Raw genomic sequence first — 25,939 nt, forward strand, 5'->3', positions numbered from 1 at the left:
GCTTTTTGAAGTGTGTTTTGGGTCATTGTCCTGCTGGAAGACCAATGACCTCTGAGGGAGACCCAGCTTTCTCACACTGGGCCCTACATTATGCTGCAAAATTTGTTGGTAGTCTTCAGACTTCATAATGCCATGCACACGGTCAAGCAGTCCAGTGCCAGAGGCAGCAAAGCAACCCCAAAACATCAGGGAACCTCCGCCATGTTTGTCTGTAGGGACCGTGTTCTTTTCTTTGAATGCCTCTTTTTTTCTCCTGTAAATTCTATATTGATGCCTTTGCTCAAAAAGCTCTACTTTTGTCTCAGGTAAGTTTTGGCAAACTCCAGCCTGGTTTTTTTATGTCTCGGGGTAAGAAGTGGGGTCTTCCTGGGTCTCCTACCATACAGTCCCTTTTCATTCAGACGCCGACGGATAGTACGGGTTGACACTGTTGTACCCTTGGACTGCAGGGCAGCTTGAACTTGTTTGGATATTAGTCGAGGTTCCTTATCCAACATCCGCACAATCTTGCGTTGAAATCTCTTGTCAATTTTTCTTTTCCGTCCACATCTAGGGAGGTTAGCCACAGTGCCATGGCCTTTAAACTTCTTGATGACACTGCGCACGGTAGACACAGGAACATTCAGGTCTTTGGAGATGGACTTGTAGCTTTGAGTTTGCTCATGCTTCCTCACAATTTGGTTTCTCAAGTCCTCAGACAGTTCTTTGGTCTTCTTTCTTTTCTCTATGCTCAATGTGGGACACAGGACAGAGGTTGAGTCAACGTTAATCCATGTCAACTGGCTGCAAGTGTGATTTAGTTATTGCCAACACCTGTTAGGTGCCACAGGTAAGTTACAGGTGCTGTTAATTACACAAAATAGAGAAGCATCACATGATTTTTCGAACAGTGCCAATACTTATGTCCACCCTCTTTTTTATGTTTGGTGTGGAATTATATACAATTTGGCTTTAGGACAATTCTTTTTGTGTTTTTTCATTTAAGACAAATTAAATGAAGATAATAATACCAAAGAATTTGTGTTTGCAATCATTTTCAGGAAGAAACTGAGTATTATCTGACAGAATTGCAGGGGTGTCGATACTTTTGGCCACAACTGTATATACATGTGTGTGTGTGTGTAACATGCAGTGTTTGTGTCACATACTGTGTACGAGTAGCATCCACATGTACACTACTGTTCACAAGTTGGAGTCACTCAGACAATTTTGTGTTTTCCATGAAAACTCATACTTTTATTAATCAAATGAGTTGCCAAATGAATTTAAAATCTAGTCCAGACATTGACAAGGTTCGAAAAAAGATTATTTTAAATAATTTTCTCCTTCAAACTTTGCTTTTGTCAAAGAATGCTCCCTTTGCAGAAATTACAGCATTGCAGACCTTTGGCATTCTAGCAGTTAATTTGCTGAGGTTATCTGGAGAAATTTCACCCCATGCTTCCAGAAGCCCCTCCCACAAGTTGGTTTGGCTTGATGGGCACTTTTTGCGTACCATACGGTCAAGCTGCTCCCACAACAGCTCAATGGGGTGGAGATCTGCTGACTGCGCTGGCCACTCCATTACAGATAGAATACTAGCTGCCTGCTTCTTCCCTAAATAGTTCTTGCATAACTTGGAGGTGTGCTTTGGGTCATTGTCCTGTTGTAGGATGAAATTAGCTCCAATCAAGCGCTGTCCACAGGGTATGGCATGGCGTTGCAAAATGGAGTGATGGCCTTCCTTATTCAAAATCCCTTTTTCCTTGTACAAATCTCCCACTTTACAAGCACCAAAGCAACCCCAGACCATCACATTACCTCCACCATGCTTGACAGATGGCATCAGGCACTCTAGCAGCATCTTTTCAGTTGTTCTGCATCTCACAAATGTTCTTCTGTGTGATCCAAACACCTCAAACTTGGATTCCTCTGTCCATAACACTTTTTTCCAATCTTCCTCTGTCCAAGGTCTATGTTCTTTTGCCCTTATTAATCTTTTCCTTTTATTAGCCAGTCTCAGATATGGCTTTTTCTTTGCCACTCTGCCCTGAAGGCCAGCATCCCGGAGTCGCCTCTTCACTGTATACGTTGACACTGGCGTTTTGTGTGTATTATTTAATGAAGCTGCCAGTTGAGGACCTGCGAGGCGTCAATTTCTCAAACTACAGACTCTAATGTACTTGTCTTGTTGCTCAGTTGTGCAGCAAGGCCTCCCACTTCTCTTTCTACTCTGGTTAGAGCCTGTTTGTGCTCTCCTCTGAAGGGAGTAGTACACACCGTTGTAGGAAATCTTCAGCTTCTTGGCAATTTCTCACATGGAATAGCCTTCATTTCTAAGAACAAGAATAGACTGTCGAGTTTCACATGAAAGTTCTTTTTTTCTGCCCATTTTGAGAGTTTAATGGAACCAACAAATGTAATGCTCCAGATTCTCAACTAGCTCAAAGGAAGATCAGGTTTATAGCTTCTTTAATCAGCCAAACTGTTTTCAGCTGTGTTAACATACTTGCACAAGGATTTTCAATGGTATTCTAACCATCCATTAGCCTTCTTACACAGTTAGCAAACCCAAAGTACCATAAGAACACTGGAGTGATGTTGTTGGAAATGGGCCTCTATACACGCATGAAGATATTGCATTACAAACCAGACATTTGCAGCTAGAATAGTCATTTACCACATTACCAATGTATAGAGTGTATTTCTGAATCATTTAATGTTAGCTTCATTGGAAAAAAACTGTGCTTTTCTTTCAAAAATAAGGAAATTTCTAAGTGACCCTAAACTTTTGAACGGTAATGTATACATCTCGGCAGCACAGATGAGAGTTCATAGGTGTAAACATGTCGGCAATTGCCCAATGAATGAGCAGAATGCTGCCTATTCATCAAGTGATTGTACTGTTTATGGTGGAGCAAAAATCATTGTTCTCAGCAGCACATTGCCCGGTGTAACCTGCAGATGTGCTGCCAATAAAATGATTCTGAATTGGGGCAGATTGATCTACTAGTGATTGTTCTGTCCCCATTATTCTTACTCAGCCGGTGTAAAGAGGTTGGGAAACAAGAGACAGAACTACTTCAATATTGTTGATCGCGCTCATTTAAAGGGAATCTGTCACCTCATTTTGGCACTCTGTGTAAACGAGTTGTGTTCGGTCCTATGGGCGGTGTTTGGGCTCCTTTCCTCCACCCCTCCTCGGCTGCTGTCCGCAATATTTCAGGTAATTTCCGTAGTTGTTCTACATATTATGCTTGTGTGCATTGCAATCTTGACACACGCAGTATGCTTTGCCCAACTACGGGCAAAGCCGAAAAGCATTAGTGTGCATGCGCCAGTGAACTATGTCCCGGAACACAGCAAAATACTTCCAGGACATAGTTCACCGGCGCATGCGGGCTAATGCTTTTTGGCTTTGCCCGCAGCAATGCAATGCGCACATGTGTAATATGGAGGACAACTACGGAAATTACCTGAAATATTGCGGACAGCGGCCAAGGAGGGGTGGAGGAAAGGAGCCCAAACACCGTCCTTCGGAGACCAGACACAACTCATTTACATAGATCGCCAAAATGAGGTGACAGATTTCGTTTAACGGCCTCAACGTAGTGCATGTAAATACGACAAAAATGTTTGAGTGTAGTGGTTCAATATGTGAGCATGCAACTCACTCACCAGCCTAGCCGAATTTAGACCAACTAAAAGTATTGTTTTAAGAGTGAGCACCTTAATCGAAACAGATGAAATCGGTTCAAATGGAGTTTGGTAAGAGCATTGAAAACTAAATTTAGGTCCCAAGGAGCCACTTTGGGAGCACTTACTGGTCTAGAAGAAAAAGAACCTTTGATGAACCTATGCCCCATTTTTTGATCAGATAATGACCCCAGGGCTGTACTTTTAGAGTATTAGTGGATAGGCCTCATTTAGGGCTGTTTTGAAGGAATTCCAACACTTCCACAGGGGGAACTCACTGATGGTAAAACAGATAGCATCTGGAAAATTCTAACACTTTGTTCCATACCTTAAATTATTTAGGCAGGTAACTGTTTTCCTACTCAAAAAGAGAGTGGAGACTAAGTTCTGTGAGATTCCTCTGGACAATAATAGGTCCCTTCTAAGTTCCAGGCAGTCAGGTGAAGGCTGTGAAGCTGAAGATGGACAACTGGACCCTGGGACAAGGGGTATGGACCTTCCGACAGTATTCAGGGGTCCAAGTTTGGCATGATTCTCAGCCAGGTAAACAATGCCCCTTTGGGCCAAAAGGGGTCTCCTTCCCCGAGTATTTTCCTAAATGCTATTGGTATCAGATTAAAGGGTGGAAAAGTGTAAGCCAGGTGAAAGTTCCACTTTTGTAGGAGGGTGTCCACCTCATTCGGGAATTCCCCTGGATTTAAAGGAAAGACATTTCTCCACCTGGCGATTTCCTCTGGCTGCGAATAAGGCTATTTTGGGAAGACCCCATAATGTACAGATTTGACTGAAAACTTTACGATTTAAAGCCCATTCAGCTTGAATGAGTGAATGACGACTTAAGTATTGGCTGTAATGTTTTGTGACCCTTTTAAATGTTCACCTTATAGGGATAATCATTTTTCTTCTGCCAATTGAAATACTTTTCCAATTTCGGTCATTAATGGACCCGACCTGGTCCCCTGTAGATGATTTATATAGGCCACTGATGTACTGTTGTCGGACAGTGTTACTACATTTACCCAGTAAGCCATCATGAAGGCACTTGTACAATTTTGTCCCTTGTGTCCTTAGATAGATCTTAGGTTTTGGCCATGGTGGAGAGGTTGGAGTGTTATTGATTGAGTGTGTGGACAAGTATCTTTTATACATGTAATGAGTTCAAACAGGTGCAATTAATACAGGTAATGAGTGCAGAGTGGGATGGCTTCTTATAAAAAAAACTAACAGGTCAGTGAGAACCAGGATTCCTGCTGGTTGGTAGGTGATCAAATACTCATTTCATGCAGTAAAATGCAATTTAATTATTTAAAAGTCATACAATGTGATTTTCCGTTTTTTTTTTTTTTTTAAGATCCTGTCTCTCACATTTGAAGTGTACCTTCAAGGTTTGTACCTTCAGACAGTAAAAAAATTACAGATCTCACTTGCAAAATCGGCAGTGGATCAAATACTTATTTTTGCCACTGTAGGTTTTCTAAGAGTTTCCATTCCCATAATAGATCTAACAACTTTAAATAATTTTCCCATGTCTTCTACTTGAACGCACGGTTGATCATATTCACCACGGGATGAGGATGATTCTGAACAATCTGTATCTCCAGGTTCTACTAATTCTTCTTCAGAGGTGAAATCTGAAGGTAACTAATGCCTACTTGAGGAGGAAGAAGCAGCTCTGGTATTTCGCAGTTCTTTCTTAATAGTATTTTTAACTTTGCCTTTAAGGACTTAAGTTTTCGAAATAAGGATGGGGACTCTTCAACCACTGTTTTCTTTATACAAGAGTGGCAAACTCTCTTATTATAAGCTTTAGGCCGGGGTCACACTTGCGTGTGCAATGTGAGAAACTCACACGAGTCTCTCGCACCGATACCCGGCACTGCCGCCGACACTCGGGACTGGAGTGTGCGGGTGCATGTACACACGGTCAAAATTATTGGTACCCCTCGTTTAATGACAGAAAAGCCCACAATAGTCACAGAAATAACTCGAATCTAACAAAAGTAATAACTAAAAAAATCTATGAAAATGAACAAATGAAGTCAGACATTGCTTTTCAATCATGCTTCCACAGAATATTTAAAAAAATAAAAAACTCATGAAATCGGCCTGGACAGAAATGATGATACCCTTAACTTAATATTTTGTTGCACAACCTTTTGAGGCAATCACTGCAATCAAACGATTCCTGTAACTCTTCGGCCATGTGCACACGATGCAGATATCCAGCGGATCCGCAACGGATTTTTCCGCGCAGAAACGTTGCATATCCGCATTGCGATGTACAGTAGCATGTTAGTCAATTGAAAAAAAAAAACGCTGTGCAGACGCTGCGGATTTTTCCGCGCGGTTTTCTTGTGGTTCAAAATATGCAGCATGTCACTTCTTTTGTGCGGTTTTCCACCTGCTCCATTCTCCAAATCCGCAGGGGAAAACTGCAAGAAAACAGGAAGAAATCCGCAGGGCTAAAAAGTACGTCTGCACTTAGCCTTCATGAGACTTCTGCACCTCTCGACAGGTTTTTTGGCCCACTCCTCAGGAGCAAAGTGCTCCAGTTGTCTCGTGTTTGAAGGTTGCCTTTTCCAGACGGCATGTTTCACCTCTTTCCAAAGATGTTCAATAGGATTTAGGTCAGGGATCATAGAAGGCCACTTCAGAATAGTCCAATGTTTTCCTCTTAGGCATTCTTGGGTGTTTTTAGCTGTGTAAATCACAAAGAAAGGAACCTGCGCTTACAACTATGCCGGATATCCAAACATTAATTAAGTCCAAAGGTGACAATGCTGACAAGGTTAAAAACAATAATAACACAACGTAATAAAAACACTAAAAATACGCTTAAACCTAATGTTATGTGCGCTAACAATATAGAAATAACTGCATGTGTCACCTTTCTAGGAGTTGTAGCTTGCCAATATGTAGGTAGCAATGCTAGCCGAAAACAAGCTACAGTCTCTCCTGACACCACAGTTATCAACCTATATCTACAAATAGGTAAGTTACAACTCCCAGAAAGTCTATTACCTAATGTGACACTTGCAGTTATCCTCATACTGCTAGCACATGGAGCATTAAGGACAAGTGTATTTTAGTGTTTCTATCACGTTGTGGTATTGTTTTAACTCTGCTAGCATTGCTACCTACATATTGGCAAGCTACAACTCCTAGAAAGACTATTACCTATTGTGACACGTGCAGTTATTTCTATATTGTTAGCGCACATAATATTAGGTTTAAGAATATTTTGTGTTTTTATTACGTTGTGTTATTATTGTTTTTAACCTTGTCAGCATTGTCACCTCTGGACTTAATTAATGTTTGGCTATCCACAGCATAGTTGTATGCGAAGGTTCCTTTCTTTGTGATTTATTCAGTGTTTATTCGAACAAACCAAGCACAGAGTTTGTTTAGGCACCCGCAGCTACAACGTTAATTTGGTGAGCACCAGTGTATATCCATTTATTGTTTTTAGCTATGTGTTTGGCTCATTATCCTGTTGCAACACCCATGACCTGCGACTGAGACCAAGCTTTCTGACACTTGGCAGCACATTTCTCTCTAGAATCCCTTGATAGTCTTGAGATTTCATTGTACCCTGCACAGATTCTAGACACCCTGAGCCAAATGCAGCAAACGCAGCCGCAGAACATATAGAGCCTCCACCATGTTTTACAGTAGGGACAGTGTTCTTTTCTTGATATGCTTTATTTTTCTGTCTGTGAACATAGAGCTGATGTGCCTTGCCAAAAAGTTCCATTTTTGTCTCATCTGTCCATAGGACATTCTCCCAGAAGCTTTGTGGTTTGTCAACATGTAGTTTGACAAATTCCAGTCTGGCTTTTTGTGATTTTTTTTTTTTCAACAATGGTGTCCTCCTTGGTTGTCTCCCATGAAGTCCACTTTGGCTCATACAACGACCGATGGTGCGATCTGACACTGATGTTCCTTGAGCTTGAAGTTCACCTTTAATCTGTTTAAAAGTGTTTCTGGGCTCTTTTGTTACCATTCGTATTATCCATCTCTTTGATTTGTCATCAATTTTCCTCCCGCGACCACGTCCAGGGAGGTTGGCTACAGTCCCATGGAGCTTACATTTCTGAATAATATGTGCAACTGTAGTCACAGGAACATCAAGCTGCTTGGGGATGATCTTATAACTTTTACCTTTAACATGTTTGTCTATAATTTTCTTTCTAATCTCCTGAGACAACTCTTTCCTTTGCATACTCTGGTCCATGTTGTGTGTGATACTCACTGTGCTGTTTGGTGCATGGTGTGTATCTGTAGCCCTCTATACAGGCCCACTCACTGATTCCAAGACTGTAGGCACCTGTGATGCTAATTAGTGGACACACCTTGATTTAACATGTCCCTTTAGTCACATTTTTAGGGGTACCATCATTTCTGTCCAGGAATATTTCATGAGTTTTATTTCTTTTTTAATTTCTGTGGAAGCATGGTTGAAAAGCAATGTCTGACTTTCATTTGTTCATTTTTCTAGATTTATTTATTATTACTTTAGTCAGATTAAAGTTATTTTTGTGACCATTGTGGGTTTTTCTGTCATTAAACGAGGGGTACCAACAATTTTGACCACGTGTATATTTCTATGCAGCTGAGTGCCGGCGGCAGTGCCAGGTATTGATGCACGAGTTTCTCGCATTGCTCTCGCAAGTCTGACCCCGGCCTTAGTCAAATTCTCTCTGCACAGAGCACATTCCTTGTTCTTAATCCTTGCTACCACCTTCCTAGGCCTATACTAAGAACATTAATATCATCCAGTCAGCATGATATCCTTAAGTGAGAACTCACCCCACCCTCCACATTGGAAACTAGCGTGGTAGTAGGAGGTTTTGGAATCATTTGCATCACTGCTGTACCAACAAGTATATCATATTCTCACTCCCATCTTCACGATTTCAAAATTCAGAAGCGGCCTGTCATCTGTGCGCATGCGTCATCTGCAGAGTGCGCACAAGTCAGCATGCTACGTCACCTCCGGTCTCACTTCTGAACCCAGAAGCAGATGGAGACCCAGCACTCTGCCAGAAGAGTCATCCTTTGGCCGCATAACTCATGCCCAGTGTGTCACGCCACAACCAGCCCCGACTTCTTAACCCCGCAATGGCTCAAGAAGTCAGAGGAGTAGCAGGGAGGGCAACAGCACGAAGCCTATGGAACAGCCCTCTGGGCGCCAGGATCTCCCCAGGTATGTCTTCTTAGTACGGAGAAGTTACGCCCTTTTATTTTATAGGCCTCCTGCTCCTCTTGTGGTACGGTGCTGTCATGGTCAAGGGAAAAAAGTAAATTAATGAATAGCACTTGGATGACGCACGGATGGCATTCACGTGTCACCTGTGTTTTTTACAGACCCATTCAGTTTGTCGGGTGAGCTAGTGGTGGCATTTTTTTCCCCACACAGTGAATGATCAGTTCAGGTGACGAGACAAGAAGTGGCTCATAAGTGGAGAAAGAAGTACTTCTCTGATAAGATACATTACAGAGTTTCTTAGCTCTGCTTATACCGGCGATGATTACAATTTCAGTTGTGTACAAGCTAACAATTTTAGAAAAGCAGTTTGCTATATGCCAAAATACCTTGGGGTGAGGATTTCCTTGTACTGTAATTTTTCTAATTTAGACGGTGCCACCAGGTTCATAGGAATAACAATGTTGTCAAGGTCATATGAGCTTTCACTCCTCACTCTTCGTCTGGCGGCATTTAGCACAATACTGGGGTCCCGTGATTGTAACTTAACCATAAAAAAAGGAAGAGAAAAGAAAAGTGGTTACTACATTTTACTTTCAATATATGAACCAGCTTTTTTTTGTTTTGATTGTCACAAAGAACAAAAATAAATATTAAAAGTCAATGCATCATTGTGACATTCAAGCAAAATCCTTGATAGGCTGCAATTCATATCATAACCAAAGGGTGGCAGTATACCTACAAATATAGCACATTAGCGGGTATAGTGAATATATATATATATATATATATATATATATATAATTTTTTTTAAAGCTAATAAATCTCACACCACACGTTTCCTACATTTTTTTTTTAAATGTTGATGCCTTTTAAAATACCTGAAAAGAGGTTTTCTGAGAAATGGGGGTCACATCGAGATCATCAGCTGGGGCAGCATGGCAAAGGTGAGCCTCTGAAATTATAAGGAAAATCAAATTACATTTACATGGTACAAGCAACGTCTTTAATCTTTTCCAAAGATGACAAAGACAAATAAGACTGACGGCATAGCCGGCTGATTCGCACCCATTACACTTCCATATGGCGGACTGTTCCCCCCCCATACAGCTTGAATATTCTCAGCAGTGCATCCGTTTTACACAAATGTGTTGCCCATCAGCTTTAGGCTACACTTGTACGAAGAGAGGCCGCACACGTCTAGTCAGAATATGTCCGCTCGGTCGTGCCGCCGTCACCGCAGAATCCTTACAGTGCGTGATGTGAGAATTCATAAGTGACTGCAGACTCTTGTGAAAACCTGGACAACCCCTTTAAGTCCCCTTCACTTGTGTGGTCAAAGGTAGATATGCAGTGCTGAATTCTGAGGTTGCGATTTGCAGGTGTAATAATGGGTCCAACGTCCCCAATAGGAATATATCTAGTGTTGGTATTTCCACATGTTAAATCAGGGAATATGTACATCACAGAGGTGGGGTCCTTTGTGCCAACTATTAAAAGGAGGTACCCGGAACTCTACAAAAAACAAAAAATATACCTAAGCACTAACAGGCAGGTAATTGCAACTTACCTTCCTGTTATGTCCGACGCCGCTCTTCCCCAGCACAGAGGAGTCACAGACCGCTCCTGCCAGGGATTCAGCTGCCACAGCTGACGTCACATCTACAGAATGGAGACTTCTTTTCCGCTCCGCTGACGGGACGTCAGACATCATTCTGACTGATAGCCGGATCTCCGCTGCCTAACTGGGGGAGCAGGCTGTCAATCAGACTGACCTCGGAAGTCACATCTCGTTCGTTGCATCAGCAGAGGCAGCTGAATCCCCAGCAGGAGCAGTCTGTGAGCGCTCTGTACCGGGGAACGGTGGTGTGCACACAGGCAGGTAAGCTGCAATTACCTACCTGTTACTGCTGAGATACATTTTTTTTTTTTGTAAAGTCCCGGATATCCCCTTTAAGGCCAGTACATAAGAGCACCTTGCATTCCCCGGGATGGAGCTTGAGTTAGAATTACAGAACGCCATTCATTATGCATGTAACTACATTTCTTCTACAAAGTCACCTTCAGGGAAAATGTATGGATTCCTACACAATTACCAAGCAATATCGAAGGTTTATGAAGCTGAACTGCTGTCACAAAACAACCCTTTAGGCTATGTGCACACGTTGCGGATTCTGCTGCAGATCCGCAGCGTTTCAGGAGCTGTGGGTCCGCAGCAGATTTAGCTGCGTTGTACAGTACCATTGTTTTCAATGGTAAACTGAAAAACGCTGTGCACATGCTGTGGATCTGCTGCGGATTCAAATCCACAGCATGTCAATTCTTTGTGCGGAATCCGCAGCAGTTTCACACCTTCTCCATTGTAGAGGTGTTAAACCGCAGGGCTAAACCGCAGGTCTTTTGACCTGTGGATTTACCTGTGGATTTTTCCAAATCCGCACGGAAAAATCTGCAGCTCCTAAAACTACGTGTGCACATAGCCTTAACGTCCCCAAGATGAGTATTGAGAAGATTTTCATGTTGCAGGTTTTCTTTTAGCTAAATTACATTTCTTGTGTTTTATTTTTCTGCATTTTTGACCCTGCGGTTTTTGTCTCTTGTTGATACGTCAGGTTTTAAATAAAGCTACTTTGTTTTTGATACTTCCTGGTATTTGTTTTTGACAAAACTTTATTGATAAAAAGACACATAGGTTTTTTTTACCAGTGGATTTTCTGCATTTAATTAAATTCTGTGGGGAAAAGCTGCACACAAAATTCAGTGTACTCACAAGAGAAGCTGACACATTTCAAAACGCACCGCAAGTGGACATGAGATTAGTATAAACTGCATCCACTATTCTGGACTGTAAGGCTACTTTCAGACTTGCGTTTTGAGGTGCAGCGCAGGGCCGCCACTAAGCTCCGCCCCTGGCCGCGCCTCCTCCGGTCAGCTCCTCTTATGGGCGCGTGACACTGCATGCGACCGGCGTACCCTATATTTAGCGTTGGGTACGCTAGCCGTGCGTTGGCATGCTTTTGCCGGCGCATGAGCCCTTTTTGCGCTGTGCCGAGCACACAAAAATGCAACACGGCACATTTGGCGCACGTCGGCAGGGTCTATAAGGGTCTATAATTTCAAACGGATTCGTGATGTCGCTAGAAGTCACTCTTTTTTTCATATAGAATTTTTTTATGGCTAATCTCCTCATAAAAGTTTTGATACCAATAAACGCCTGGAACTTGTTAAAACCCACACTGGGTGCAAATTTGAGGCCTTTACTCAGTAATCTTTTCTCATTATCCTTTAAACTGTAGTCACTAAGATTGAAAATTTTTTGTTCTGAATGGTTCACTTGATCCTCTGGTATTTGTTGTTTATTCTTTTTTTTAGTAAATTTCCCGCCCCTACATCCCCTCTGCCGTATTTTTTTGGACCCACCTGAAAAAACGGCAAATGGCTTTGTTTAGTTTTAGGTTTATTTTTTGTGAGAAGAGGACCCTCATTGAGGGCTAGGGGTAATTGATTGGGATTGTTATTAGAAGTAGAAGGATGGTTAACTGTACTTGCAAGAGGAGAAAATCTATTTTGGGTGGGAATAGCGGGCACCAGTGTGGATGCAGTCACCGCCGTCTCCCCGAGTAGTATATTATCTACATTAGAGTCCCCACATTGTATATGAGCTGTTTCTTGTCCATTATTGACATTGATATCGTCCATACCAGAGGTTAAATGGATCGAAAATCTTTCACTAGAGGATAAAAGAGAAGAATTTTCCTGTCCATGTACTTCATCAAGAGTCACCAATGGGTTAAATGGTCTGGAGTAGACATGGCTTTCCTCAATATGTGAATCATTACTACAATAAGTGGGTTGATGCCAGCGTGTCGAATGATGTTGATTGCCTGGATCGTTCCCAAAATCTCTCCCAAATTTCTTTTTTTTCCTTTCTATAATCTCGTTTTCCTTTACATGTATCCTCCTCCGTATACCGTGTTTCCCCGAAAGTAGGACCCCCCCGAAAGTAAGACAGGGTGGGGGTTACGGGGGGGTCCTTCAATGTAAGGCCTCCCCCGAATGTAAGGCAGGGTTGGGGGCCGCTGTGAAATGTAAGGCCCATACCTTTGGGCCGCCGCTGTCCCCCATTGGGTCCCCAGGCTCCAGAGGTGTCCTCAGGTGCAGCTGGGCGGGTCCAGCGCTCATGGGGTTAACTCGCAGTGTTAACCCCGCAATCCGCCCAGCTCAACAGCTCATTGGCCGCCCCTGTTCCCCACGTCACCGCCGGCCCCCGGCTCGAGCACTGATTGGTCCAGCAGCTCGGGCTGTAATTGGCCGCCCCAGCCCCACGTCACCGCTGTTTCCCTGCTGATTGGCACAGCGTTCCCTGCAGCACAGGCCTTCCGCACCCACAGCCGCACCGCAGAGGAAAACGTCCAGCATTTAAAAACCAAGTAGGGAAACATGTACTGTATAGGGTATGGGGCTGTGTGCAGTGGGATACGGCACTGTTATGGGGTGTGGGGCTGTGTGCAGTGGGATACGGCACTGTTATGGGGTGTGGGGCTGTGTGCAGTGGGATACGGCACTGTTATGGGGTGTGGGGCTGTGTGCAGTGGGATACGGCACTGTTATGGGGTGTGGGGCTGTGTGCAGTGGGATACGGCACTGTTATGGGGTATAACAGCATGTTAATAAATGTTAATTTATTTGTTAAAAAGAAATTGTCATTTTTTTTCGGCTAATGGTAAGACCTCCCCCGAAAGTAAGACAGGGTGGGACTTTTTGGGGTAAAATTAATGTAAGACAGGGTCTTACTTTCGGGGAAACACGGTACTAGCGGAGAGATGTATTATATCAGGGTGTTTTTCGTATGCTTTTATGACTTCAAATAAACTGGAGATTTCATCCCTAATCTTAATCAAGCCATCCTTTCTTTTTTTGATGATAAAGGAAACTGCTTTTTTGGAAAAATCATGGAACATATTGTCCCATTGAGCTAAAGTGTCCCCATAACCAATGTCCCCCGAAAGGGGTTTATATACAACAAGTCCCTTAGGGATGATATCCCTAGAAATGTACCTTTCCAATGTGGCAATCTCCCATAGGTCCCTCATCTCTTTTATGAGAAGCTGTTCCAATGTTTTCAAAGAGCTGATGCCTAGATTAATACCTTCTTTACTATAGGGGACTGATAGTTCTTTATGTGGAGAGCAAAAAAACCTTTAAATATTGCATAATCTTTCTTTCCTATCAGACCATAAGCTAGTCATATTATAGTTTTAGGAGTAACAGAGGATAAAAAACCACCCTGCATTCTGAAGACCTTTTTCACTGCCTCGCCAGTTTTTAGCTTCAGTAAAGGTAATAGATTTCTTCATAAGATATCTTTATTTAACCAAGACACATTTAATTAGCGCAAGTTTCTATCAGGTTTATTTATTAAATGTTGCCATTTGCCTTCTTTAGCTGCTGTGTTGCACTTACTATTGCTGTCTGCAGTAAGAGTTAACTGAGAATCTGTCAAGTCAGCCCGTCATGATGGTCCGACATAGCATTTATAACTCTTTTATTTGTCTATTTCTGAGCTCCTCTCAGATTATTTATGACCACAGGCCTCAAAGTTAAATGTGTAGGAAAACAAAAAGCCTGTAAGTTCTCCAGGCTTGTCTACCAACGAGCACATCTGGGACGTCATGGGTGTGCAATTACAAAAGGGAGCTGCCATCAGCGGATCTTGATGATTTGGGTGCATTCAGGGTGGCAAAATATTCCTCAGACAACCATTAACTCATTGATAGCAGTCAAGGGTTGGAAGTGCTGGGAATTATGCACGTGGCGATCATATTTGACACTGAATAAATCAAGACGTTTTGAAAATTGTTTCAATTTTTTTCCCATTTGCATATCATTAAAAGGACCCTAAATCCAACCAGGTATCACTTAGATTATTGGGTGCAACCGTTCTTAAACAGAGTTTTTTGATTTAGCAGTGCAGCAAAGCTGAGAAAGCCGACCTCGACCACACAAGGCTTTGTATATACAATGTCAATAGACAATGAGGTGCTCATCACAGGAAGGGGGTGTGTTGGACAAAGGGCCCTGTCACACATAGCGAGATTGCTGCTGAGTCACAAGTTTTGTGACCTGTCGGTATCGCTGATCGCTCTTGGAAAGCCCTGGACATTTCTTTGATCGCTGGTCTCCCGCTGGCCCTCACGCATCGCTGCGTGTGACAGGCGTGAGACCAGCGATCAGCTGGTAACTAAGGTAAACGCAGGGTTTCTAAGCACCGTGCGGTGCCTAGAAACCCTCTGTGTACCTTAGTTACCAGCGCGCTGATGCAGGAAGCTGGTAACTAAGGTACACATCGGGTTTCTAAGTGAGGCACGTCCCTTAGATACCCGATGTGTACCTTGGTTACCAGCTCCCTGCATCAACGCGCTGCTAACTAAAGTGCACAGTGACGCCGGGCGCTGGGCGTCGCTGGTGCTGATCGCTGGTAAAGCTGTCTGTTTGACAGCTCACCAGCGATCACATAGCGATTCACCAGCGATCCTGACACGTTGATATTGTTGTCGGGATCACTGGTGAGTCGCTATGTGTGACAGTACCTTAAGGCTAAGGTGACCAGCTAGTCAAGGTAATGATAACCCAGCAAAAAATAAAACAGATGAATGGCAAACTAGGGCACACAAATCACCACGTTAACAGACAGTAATGATAACCTCCTGGTGCTAAACCAATCATTGCAAGCAAACAAAACCATGGAGCTTGATAAGATGGGCACAGCTGAAATCTGTGTTTTAAATCTCATATATGATAATATATCTAAATCACTTCCTACTTTCATAGCAAATAACCAACAGAAAACATCCTACGTGTTAACTGGCGGAAGTTGCTGCAGCGTTCCAGGATCGCCGTCCTTTACCACATCAGCGTTGTGCCTGGCATGCAATACTACCAGAGGTGAGTTAAACAACTCTCCCTCCACTGTATACTGTATGTGTTGGATATTATATACAACTAGCTGAAGAGCCCGGCGTTGCCTGGGCCTAGTAACCAACTGTGGTTAGTTATAACAAACTATAATGATTATATTGCACATAAAAACCGTGCATCTAATCCTATCCTGTGTGATACTGACTGCTGAGCCGTGTATCTAATACTATTCTGTGTGATACTGTGTGCTGAGCTGCGTATCTAATCCTATCCTGTGTGATACTGTCTGCTGAGCCGTGTATCTAATCCTATCCTGTGTGATACTGACTGCTGAGCCGTGTATCTAATACTATTCTGTGTGATACTGTGTGCGGAGCTGCGTATCTAATCCTATCCTGTGTGATACTGTCTGCTGAGCCGTGTATCTATTCCTATCCTGTGTGATACTGCCTGCTGAGCTGCGTATCTAATCCTATCCTGTGTGATACTGTCTGCTGAGCCGTGTATCTGTTCCTATCCTGTGTGATACTGACTGCTGAGCTGCGTATCTAATCCTATCCTGTGTGATACTGTCTGCTGAGCCGTGTATCTAATCCTATCCTGTGTGATACTGACTGCTGAGCCGTGTATCTAATACTATCCTGTGTGATACTGACTGCTGAGCTGCGTATCTAATCCTATCCTGTGTGATACTGACTGCTGAGCCGTGTATCTAATCCTATCTTGTGTGATACTGTCTGCTGAGCCGTGTATCTATTCCTATCCTGTGTGATACTGACTGCTGAGCTGCGTATCTAATCCTATCCTGTGTGATACTGACTGCTGAGCCGTGTATCTAATACTATCCTGTGTGATACTGACTGCTGAGCTGCGTATCTAATCCTATCCTGTGTGATACTGTGTGCTGAGCTGCACATCTAATCCTATCCTGTGTGTTACTGTCTGCTGAGCCATGTATCTATTCCTATCCTGTGTGATACTGACTGCTGAGCCATGTATCTATTCCTATCCTGTGTGATACTGTGTGCTGAGCTGCGCATCTAATCCTATCCTGTGTGTTACTGACTGCTGAGCCATGTATCTATTCCTATCCTGTGTGATACTGACTGCTGAGCCATGTATCTATTCCTATCCTGTGTGATACTGTGTGCTGAGCTGCGCATCTAATCCTATCCTGTGTGATACTGTGTGCTGAGCTGCACATCTAATCCTATCCTGTGTGTTACTGTCTGCTGAGCCATGTATCTATTCCTATCCTGTGTGATACTGACTGCTGAGCCATGTATCTATTCCTATCCTGTGTGATACTGACTGCTGAGCTGCGTATCTAATCCTATCCTGTGTGATACTGACTGCTGAGCCGTGTATCTAATCCTCTCCTGTGTGATACTGGGCTCCCCCTGCAGTCTGTGTCAGAGGGTGGTCTGTGTTGGCACGGTAATAAATTGTGTTATTTCCAGCTTTACAGAAGGACGATAACACCATAGAAATGATAATTATAGGCCTCAGTTACCACAACTGTCTACAAAGAAAACTGTTGCTGATAGCAACCAATCACAGCTCATTTTTCATCTTTTAAACAGCTCTGGGACAGCGTGGCGAGTTTTGAGTGGCGACTTTTGTGTTTCGACTTTTATGTGGCGAGGTTGGTGTATGTGTGGTGAAATGTGTGCTAAGGGTGGTATATGTGTTGAAGCACGTGATTGTGTGTGGCGCATTTTGTGTGTGTGTTCATATCCCCGTGTGTGGTGAGTATCCCATGTCAGGGCCCCACCTTAGCAACTGTACGGTATATACTCTTTGGCGCCAATGCTCTCATTCTTGACCCCTGACAAAGCCACTGCGGGTGGCGACACGCGTCGGGTATCCACTCCACCTGGCTCCACTCCACATGGGTCTTTTCATTTGGTATTTCCACTCCATGTTATAATACAGGGGTGTTTTTTTTCAGCCTGCAGCCCTTACCTTTGTGTGCTTATACTGCTGCCTCAGGGTCTGATTGCATATACGGATTTCTCATTGAACCTGCATGCACTTTATATTGACAGGTATTTGATGACACTGTAGACCACTTTTTCTCCTTGGTTTTCATTTAATACTTTAGGTCTATCTGTATGCCCTTGAGGCACTTCTTCACTTGGTATGCTGTTTATATGACCATCAGGCTGTGTTGTAATTTACATAATCACTTTGGAGTGTGGCCATAGGTTGTTGGCTTTATTACGAGCCTAAGAATGTTGTAGTGATGTCACAAATGTGACTTTTTAATGTTTTTAAATGTTGTTGGTTGATCTATGTCAAATAAAAATTATTTTCCTAAATGCTAAATTCTTGTTTGTGGTGATCCCCTCTTGTATGGCCTATTCCTTTCCATTTTGCTTCGCATTTTGTGTGTGTGTTCATATCCCCGTGTGTGGTGAGTATCCCATGTCAGGGCCCCACCTTAGCAACTGTACGGTATATACTGTTTGGCGCCATCGCTCTCATTCTTTAAGTCTCCCTTGTTCACATCTGGCAGCTGTCAATTTGCCTCCAACACTTTTCCTTTCACTTTTTCCCCATTATGTAGATAGGGGGCAAAATTGTTTGGTGAATTGGAACGCGTGGGGTTAAAATTTTGCCTCACAACATAGCCTATGACGCTCTCGGGGTCCAGACGTGTGACTGTGCAAAATTTTGTGGCTGTAGCTGCGACGGTGCAGATGCCAATCCCGGACATACATACATAAATACATACATACATACATACACACACACATTGAGCTTTATATATTAGATGATACATATTGTGTATATAGGACTCTAGTCAAAAATATATCATGATAGAAGACTGGGTGCTAACTACTAGATAATATAGGCCAGAGAATATCCGGGTAGAATGTGATGGAAAGTACATCAGACCGCCCACAGTGCATCGGACCGCCCACAGTGCACAGAGCAGCTAATTAGCATATCAGATATAAGATCGCTTTCTGGGTCAGTAGACCACGTATGGACAATAACGCTTAAATTCTTCTCAGTGTCACATTCTGCTTAGCTCATAACACATTTTTACCGACAAACTCGCTTTAAGATTTTGAGGTGTGATTTCCACCAGGTATAACAACCTGTACATTTATACCAGTGATTCACTACAAGTACGTCATCTGGATTGCCCCCCGGAAGGGATAGGTACCGGCCAAATCACCTCCTGGTGCAAAATGCATGAAAATATAGCAAATATCACAACATAACACATTGTTATACAGCGAAAATGATCATTTTGCTTTTTGAGTGAAAATGTTTTGAGTGTTGGGTTTTACCTCTTTTTGTCCCGTTTCCAAGTCTCACTTCTCGATCAGGTGTTTCAAGTTCTAATCGTGGCCCAGGGCTCAATATACACCTCTTCCTCCATTTGGCAGGTACTAGATAACAACCCAGACAAAGATTAAGTGAATCTCACATAACATTCAGTACAATGATCTGATCGAACATAAAGGCTGATGTGCTCACACTATGGTATAGCAATAATTTGCTACAAAACCTATAGAAAAGCCTGTTCTTGTAGCCCTAATTACCCACAACAAGCCCAAACTACTTTTGGTGGACAAAGTCTTGTGCTCTGTACCTTTCCATCAAATCTTTTTGTCTAGGCAGTCCTCATCAGCATTCTGCCAGCACTAAAGGTGCAGGGATTTCTCTCACAGTTCCCAGGATGCATTACTCATGGCTTACCAGCCCTGCCCTGTAAGCCCCCCCCTCTTTTATGCCTGTAGGTGGTTTGATAGGACAGCAGAAAGAGGGAGACCAAGACCCCACCCCACTCTTTCTGTAATCCAGCTCAGGGTCTCTGCCGTCAGTGGTAGATTACTCCTGACATCAAACGGGCAGAAAATTACACAAAAGGAAGACGACTAATGGGAGAACACTATTGAGTGATTTTTCTGCAGCTATGGGACAGAATGGATAAGAATCACAGTTTTGCACAGTTCTGTGGAGTAATCTTAACCCCTTCATGACCAAGCCTATTTTGACCTTAATGACTGGGCTATTTTTTGCAATTCTGACCAGTGCCCCTTGATGGCCGGGGTCACACTGGCGAGGAATACGGCCGAGTGTGAGGTGCTAAAAGCACGCATTAGACACGGACCAATGATTCTCTATGGGGTCACTCGCACCAGCCGTATATTTCTCATCCGTATTCTACGCTCCGTGCCAATCGCAGCATACTGCGATTGTCAGCGTACTACGGCCGTAGTACGCCAATGCAAGTCTATGGGTGCGCAAAAAATACGGATTACACACGGACCACACGTGTGACCTGCGAGAAATACGCACCTGGTGTCTTTTAGCAAAGCCGGCAATTCAGTGCGCTATACAGTAAACTCACACTGACAGGTTTAATAAAGAAAGAAAGAATAGATATATACACATAGAATATATATATATATATATATATATATATATATATATAAATCTATATATATGCATTCTATGAGTATATATCTATTCTTTCATTTCTTTATTAAAACTGTCATAGGGCTCCATTATATGTCCATTTTGCAAGCCTGCGAGAAAATCTCGCCATACGGATGCCATACGGATTACATACGGATGCTGACATGCGCAAAATACGCGACCACACCTTGATTACGGATGACATACGGAGCACTGTTTAGGGGCCATTCATCCGTATTACGCATGTAAAATACTGACCGGATTTTGCGTCGGTTAGTGTGACCCCAGCCTTAGACGTAATAACTCAAGAATGCTTCAACGCATCCTAGCGATTCTGAGATTGTTTTTCATGACATATTGGGCTTCTTGTTAGTGGTAAATTTAGGTCGATAATTTTTGCGTTTATTTGTGAAAAAAAACTGAAATTTGGCGAAAATTTTGAAAATTTCACAATTTTCAAATTTTGAATTTTTATTCTGTTAAACCAGAGAGTTATGTGACACAAAATAGTTAATAAATAACATGTCCCACATGTCTACTTTACATCAGCACAATTTTGGAAACAAATTTTTTCTTCTTTAGGAAGTTATAAGGGTTAAAAGTTGACCAGCGATTTCTCATTTTTACAACAAAATATACAAAACAATTTTTTTTAGGGACCATCTCACATTTGAAGTTACTTTGAGTTGTCTATATGGCAGAAAAAAACAAAAGTGACACCATTCTAAAAACTGCGCCCCTCAAGCTACTCAAAACTACATTCAAGAAGATTATTAACCCTTCAGGTGCTTCACAGGGACAAAAGCAACATGGAAGGAAAAAATGGACATTTTAATTTTTCCAACAAAAATTTTCTTTTAGCATCAATTTTCACATGGGTAACAGGATAAAATGGATCCTAAACTTTGTTGGGCAATTACTCCTGAGTACACAGATACCTCATATGTGGTCATAAACCACTGTTTGCGCACACAGCAGGGCTCAGAAGGGAAGGAGCGCCATTTGACTTTTTGAATGGAAAATATGCTGGAATATTTAGCGGACACCATGTCGTGTTTGGAGAGCCCCTGTGTGCCTAAACATTGGAGCTCCCCCACAAGTGACCCCATTTTGGAAACTAGACCCCCGAAGGAACTTATCTAGATGTGTGGTGAGCACTTTGAACCCCCAAGTGCTTCACAGAAGATTATAACTCAGAGCAGAGAAAATAAAAAAATCATTTTTTCCCTCAAAAATGATGTTTTAGCCCGCTATTTTTTTATTTTCACGAGGGTCGCAGGAGAAATTGGACCCCAAAAGTTGTTGTCCAGTTTGTCCTGAGTACGTTTGTACCTCATATGTGGGGGGGGGAACCACTGTTTGGGCACACACAGGGCTCAGAAGGGAAGGAGCGCCATTTGACTTTTTGAATGGAAAATTAGCTCCAATCGTTAGCGGACACCATGTCGTGTTTGGAGAGCCCCTGTGTGCCTAAACTTTGGAGCTCCACTACAAATAAACCAATTTTGGAAACTAGACCCCCTAAGGAACTTATCTAGATGCATAGTGAGCACTTTGGACCCCCAGGTGCTTCACAGAAGTTTATAACGCAGAGCCATGAAAATAAAAGCAATTTTTTCCTCAAAAAATGATATTTTAGCCCGCTAATTTTTATTTTCACAATGGTAACAGGAGAAATTGGAACCCTAGAGTTGTTGTCCAGTTTATTCTGAGTACGCTGGTACCCCACATGTGGGGGGGAACCACTGTTTGGGCACATGTCGGGGCTCGGAAGGGAAGTAGTGACGTTTTGAAATGCCAACTTGATGGAATGGTCTGCAGGCGTCATGTTACGTTTGCAGAGCCCCTGATGCACCTAAACAGTGAAAAACCTCCCACAAGTGACCCCATTTTGGAAACTAGACCACCCAAAGAACTAATCTAGATGTGTGGTGAGCACTTTGAACCCCCAAGTGCTTCACAGAAGTTTATAACGCAGAGCCATGAAAATAAAATATCATTTTTTTCCACAAATATAATTATTTTAGTCCCCAAATTTTTATTTTCCCAAGAGGTAACAGGAGAAATTAGACCGCAAAAGTTGTGCAATTTTTCTTGAGTACGCTGATACCACATATGTGGGGGTAAACCACTGTTTGGGCACACGTTGGGGCTCGGAATGGAGGGACCACTGTTTGACTGCAAAATTGGCTGGAATAAATGGTGGTGCCATGTCGCGTTTGGAGACCCCCTGATGCGCCTAAACAATGGAAACCCCTCAATTCTAACTCCATCCCTAACCCCAACACAACCCTAACCACAAGCCTAACCCTAATCCCAAACCCAACCCACCCCTAACCCTAATCTTAACCCTAATTCTAACCCTAATTCCAACCCTAACCCTATTTCTAACCCTAACCCTAATTCTAACCCTAATTCCATCCCTAACCCTAATGGAAAAATAAAAATATTTTCTTTATTTTATTATTTGTCCATAACTATGGGGGTGATAAACGGGGGGTTTATTTACTTTTTTTATTTTGATCACTGTGAGAGTTTATCACAGTGATCAAAATAAATTAATGAATCTGCAGCCGGAAGATTCCAGCGGGCGCACTGCGCATGCGCCCGCCATTTTCCAAGATGGCGGCGCCCATGATGCGGAACACCGGGACAGCCAGAGGGACAGGAGGTACTGGGGAGGGTGGGGGATCGGAAGGCTGGGGGGAGCGGAGGGAAGGGGAGCTGATGATGACTGCGGCGACCGATCGCTGCCGTCAGTCGGTGGCGGCGGCCGATCAGTTCCGTCAGTCAGTGGGGGGGGTCTGCTATTGCAGCATGGCTTGATTGTAATATTTCACCAATGAAATTTGGTGAAATATTACAATCGCACTGCGCATGCGCCCGCCATTTTCCAAGATGGCGGCACCCATGAGCCGGGATTGCGGGACACCAGTAGCCAAAGCGGGACTCGTGGCACCGTGGAGGGCGAGGCGGGGGTGATCGGACTGCGGGGGAAGTGGAGGGGGAGCAGATTGTGATGGTGGCGGCTCATCGCTGCCGTCAGTCCGTGGCGGGGGCAGATAGTCCCTGCCAGCTGGTGTGGGGGGGTCAGATTAGTTTCTCCAGCCATATCCGATGCTACTGCAGCATCGGCCATGGCTGGATTGTAATATTTCATCACATTTTATTGATGAAATATTACTATCGCTCTGATTGGTTGTTTCACTTTCAACAGCCAATCAGAGCGATCGTAGCTACGTGGGGGCTAAGCCACCCCCCATGGTGAAGTATAAAGGGTCCTGTGTGTGCGCGCGGGTCGGGTGACCTTTCATTGTATGTAGGCGTCATGGGTCGGGAAGGGGTTAAGGAATTCCTGCAGATGTTCCTTCCTTTTAGATCGCTTTATATACATTTTTGAGTCGCTGAGAATTGGTCCTCAAAGCTGCAGTCCCAGCGTCTCCTGTGTGATGTATATACAGCAGTCCCTGTATTTCCTATGTGATGTATATACAGCAGTCCCAGCATCTCCTGTATGATGTATATATAGCATTCCCTGTATTTCCTATATGATGTATAGACAGCAGTCACAGTGTCTCCTATGTGATGCTTATATAGCAGTCCCATCATCTCCTATGTGGTGTATATACAGCTGTCTCAGTGTCTCCTATGTGATGTATATACAGTAGTCCCAGCGTCTCTTATATGATGTACCGTATTTTTCAGACTATAAGATGCACTTTTTCCCCAAAAAAAATTGTGAGGAAAATGGGGGGTGCGTCTTATAGTGCGAACGCAGGCTTACCGGGGGGTTGCAGCAGTGGTGTGGTGGCGGCAGAGGTGCGGCGATGCTGAGGCGTGGTGGGCAGTACGGCATGCACATAAGCAGGGTCCCTTCCTCAGATGAGGTGACGCCACGGCCTGGAGTCCAGAGAGAGCAAAGCCAGGTGAATCACGGGTTTCTTGGTGGCGACGGCCACCTTCCTGAGGCCGCGCGTGCGAAGATTGAGTTCTCTGCTTCCCGGGGCTTCAGGAAAATGGCCGTGGGAGGCCCAGCGTGCGCAGATTGAGATTGCGGCTGCCATTTTCCTTAAACCGAGCACAGATTGAGAACTCGGCTTCACTGCTGCTCGCGTTGGACACCGGGCCGCGGGGTAACCACACCTGAGGAAGGGACCCTGCTCAGTTGCACGCCGTACCGCCCACCGCGCCTCAGCATCACCGCACTTCTGCCGCCGCCACACCACTGCCGCAACCCCCCGTGGACACCAGGCTGTGGTGTCGCCCACCTTAGCAGGAAGGGGCCCTTCTAAGGTGCACTCCCCACAGACCACACTGAACATCAGCACCGCCGACACCGGACTGGACTTATTCTGAGGAAGGGACCGTGCCTCCTGTGAACCTGCTGTACCACCGCCAGCCCTCAGGTAAGATACTTTAAATTCGGACAATACGATGGACCCCCATCTTACAAAAATCTTTTTTTCTATTTTCACCCCGAAATTTGGGGTGCGTCTTATGGTCCGGTGCGTCCTATAGTCCGAAAAATACGGTATATGATTTACAAAACTTATGACAAAAAGTTGACTGCTCTCCTGGCCGACACAAACCTGGAAGGCAGCTGTGAGAAGCAACATGATCAGTATCACCTAACATCACAGCTGCACCAAAGAGAAGCAGCTCCAGCCGTCACATTAAGGGTGAGTTACCATAATTAATTGTTTGACTAAATATACTGGGGTAATATTCAAGGTGATCATTTTTGTGTGGCCCCCGAATGATGGTAGAAATTTCCAAATGGCCCCCGGATGGAAAAAGTTTCCCCACCCCTGGTCTAAGGGGTAAGGCTTCTCTTTGAGGAGAGTGACATACTGGCTCTGGTTTGTCAAGGTAAGGAGGCTTATTCGCCATGTAATGCTCCTCTGGGAAAATTTATATGCTAATTGCCTCTTCAGAAAGAAAGAGGACTTGGAACTCGATAGCGCCATCTGTTGGAAGTAGCGATCCTACATGTCACAATTGACCCTTTAACGAGTCTTGCATTATGACTTAGGATAAAAGCCAAATCACAATCTCAATTTGCATACACATGAACTTAAAGGATAACATTACTGACTACCTGTAATCACCACTAGAGGGCGGCATAATACTATGTGACTATTGAGTTCATTCTATGGATTATAAATTATATATGCCGTATATAATGTGCTTTCAATACAATGAACTCGATTATACGGCTGAAATAAATATTGAGCATATCACAAATTTTCTATACAAATATCTTTCTAAAGATGTTATTGACATGAAATTCTAAAGGCAAAGAAATCAAACCATAGAAGTCTATAAATTAAATTGTGTGTAATAATGAGAAATTACACAAGGAAAAAGTATTGAACACACTTACTGAAATTTAATACTTTGTACAAAAGCCTTTGTTGGCGATTACACCTTCAAGAGGCCTCCTGTATGGAGAAAATAGTCGCATGCATTGCTCAAGTGCGATTTTTTTTTTTGCCCAATCTTCCAAGCAAACAATCTTCACATCCTGATGGTGTCATGGGTTCCTTCTACGAACTCTGAACTTTAGTTCCGTCTATAAATTTTCTATTGAATTCAGGTCAGGTGACTGGCTCGGCCATTCTAGCAGCTTTATTTTCTTTCTCTGAAACCAATTGATTGTTTCCTTGGCTGTGTGTTTGGGATTATTGTCTTGCTGAAAACTCC

At 43.5% G+C, this 25,939-nt stretch overlaps 1 protein-coding gene across 2 annotated transcripts in view; it reads right to left on the reverse strand.

The window, feature by feature from the left end:
- Positions 1–25,939, reverse strand: part of KANSL1L (KAT8 regulatory NSL complex subunit 1 like) — a 121,693-nt gene that overhangs the window by 36,868 nt on the left and 58,886 nt on the right. For both annotated transcript variants that reach the window (XR_012221922.1, XM_073553200.1), the window contains exons 9-11: positions 19,102–19,203; positions 9,763–9,836; positions 9,271–9,425 (exon numbers count right to left, since the gene is read on the reverse strand). Coding sequence is in view for 1 of the 2 variants with exons in the window: in XM_073553200.1 (XP_073409301.1) it covers positions 9,271–9,425; positions 9,763–9,836; positions 19,102–19,203 (331 nt within the window). In the remaining variant the exon portion in view is untranslated. The remainder of the gene's footprint in view (positions 1–9,270; positions 9,426–9,762; positions 9,837–19,101; positions 19,204–25,939) is intronic.

Source organism: Dendrobates tinctorius, unplaced genomic scaffold (assembly GCF_039654945.1).
Source record: "Dendrobates tinctorius isolate UK_male_01 unplaced genomic scaffold, ASM3965494v1 ptg000199l, whole genome shotgun sequence".
NCBI lineage: Eukaryota > Metazoa > Chordata > Amphibia > Anura > Dendrobatidae > Dendrobates > Dendrobates tinctorius.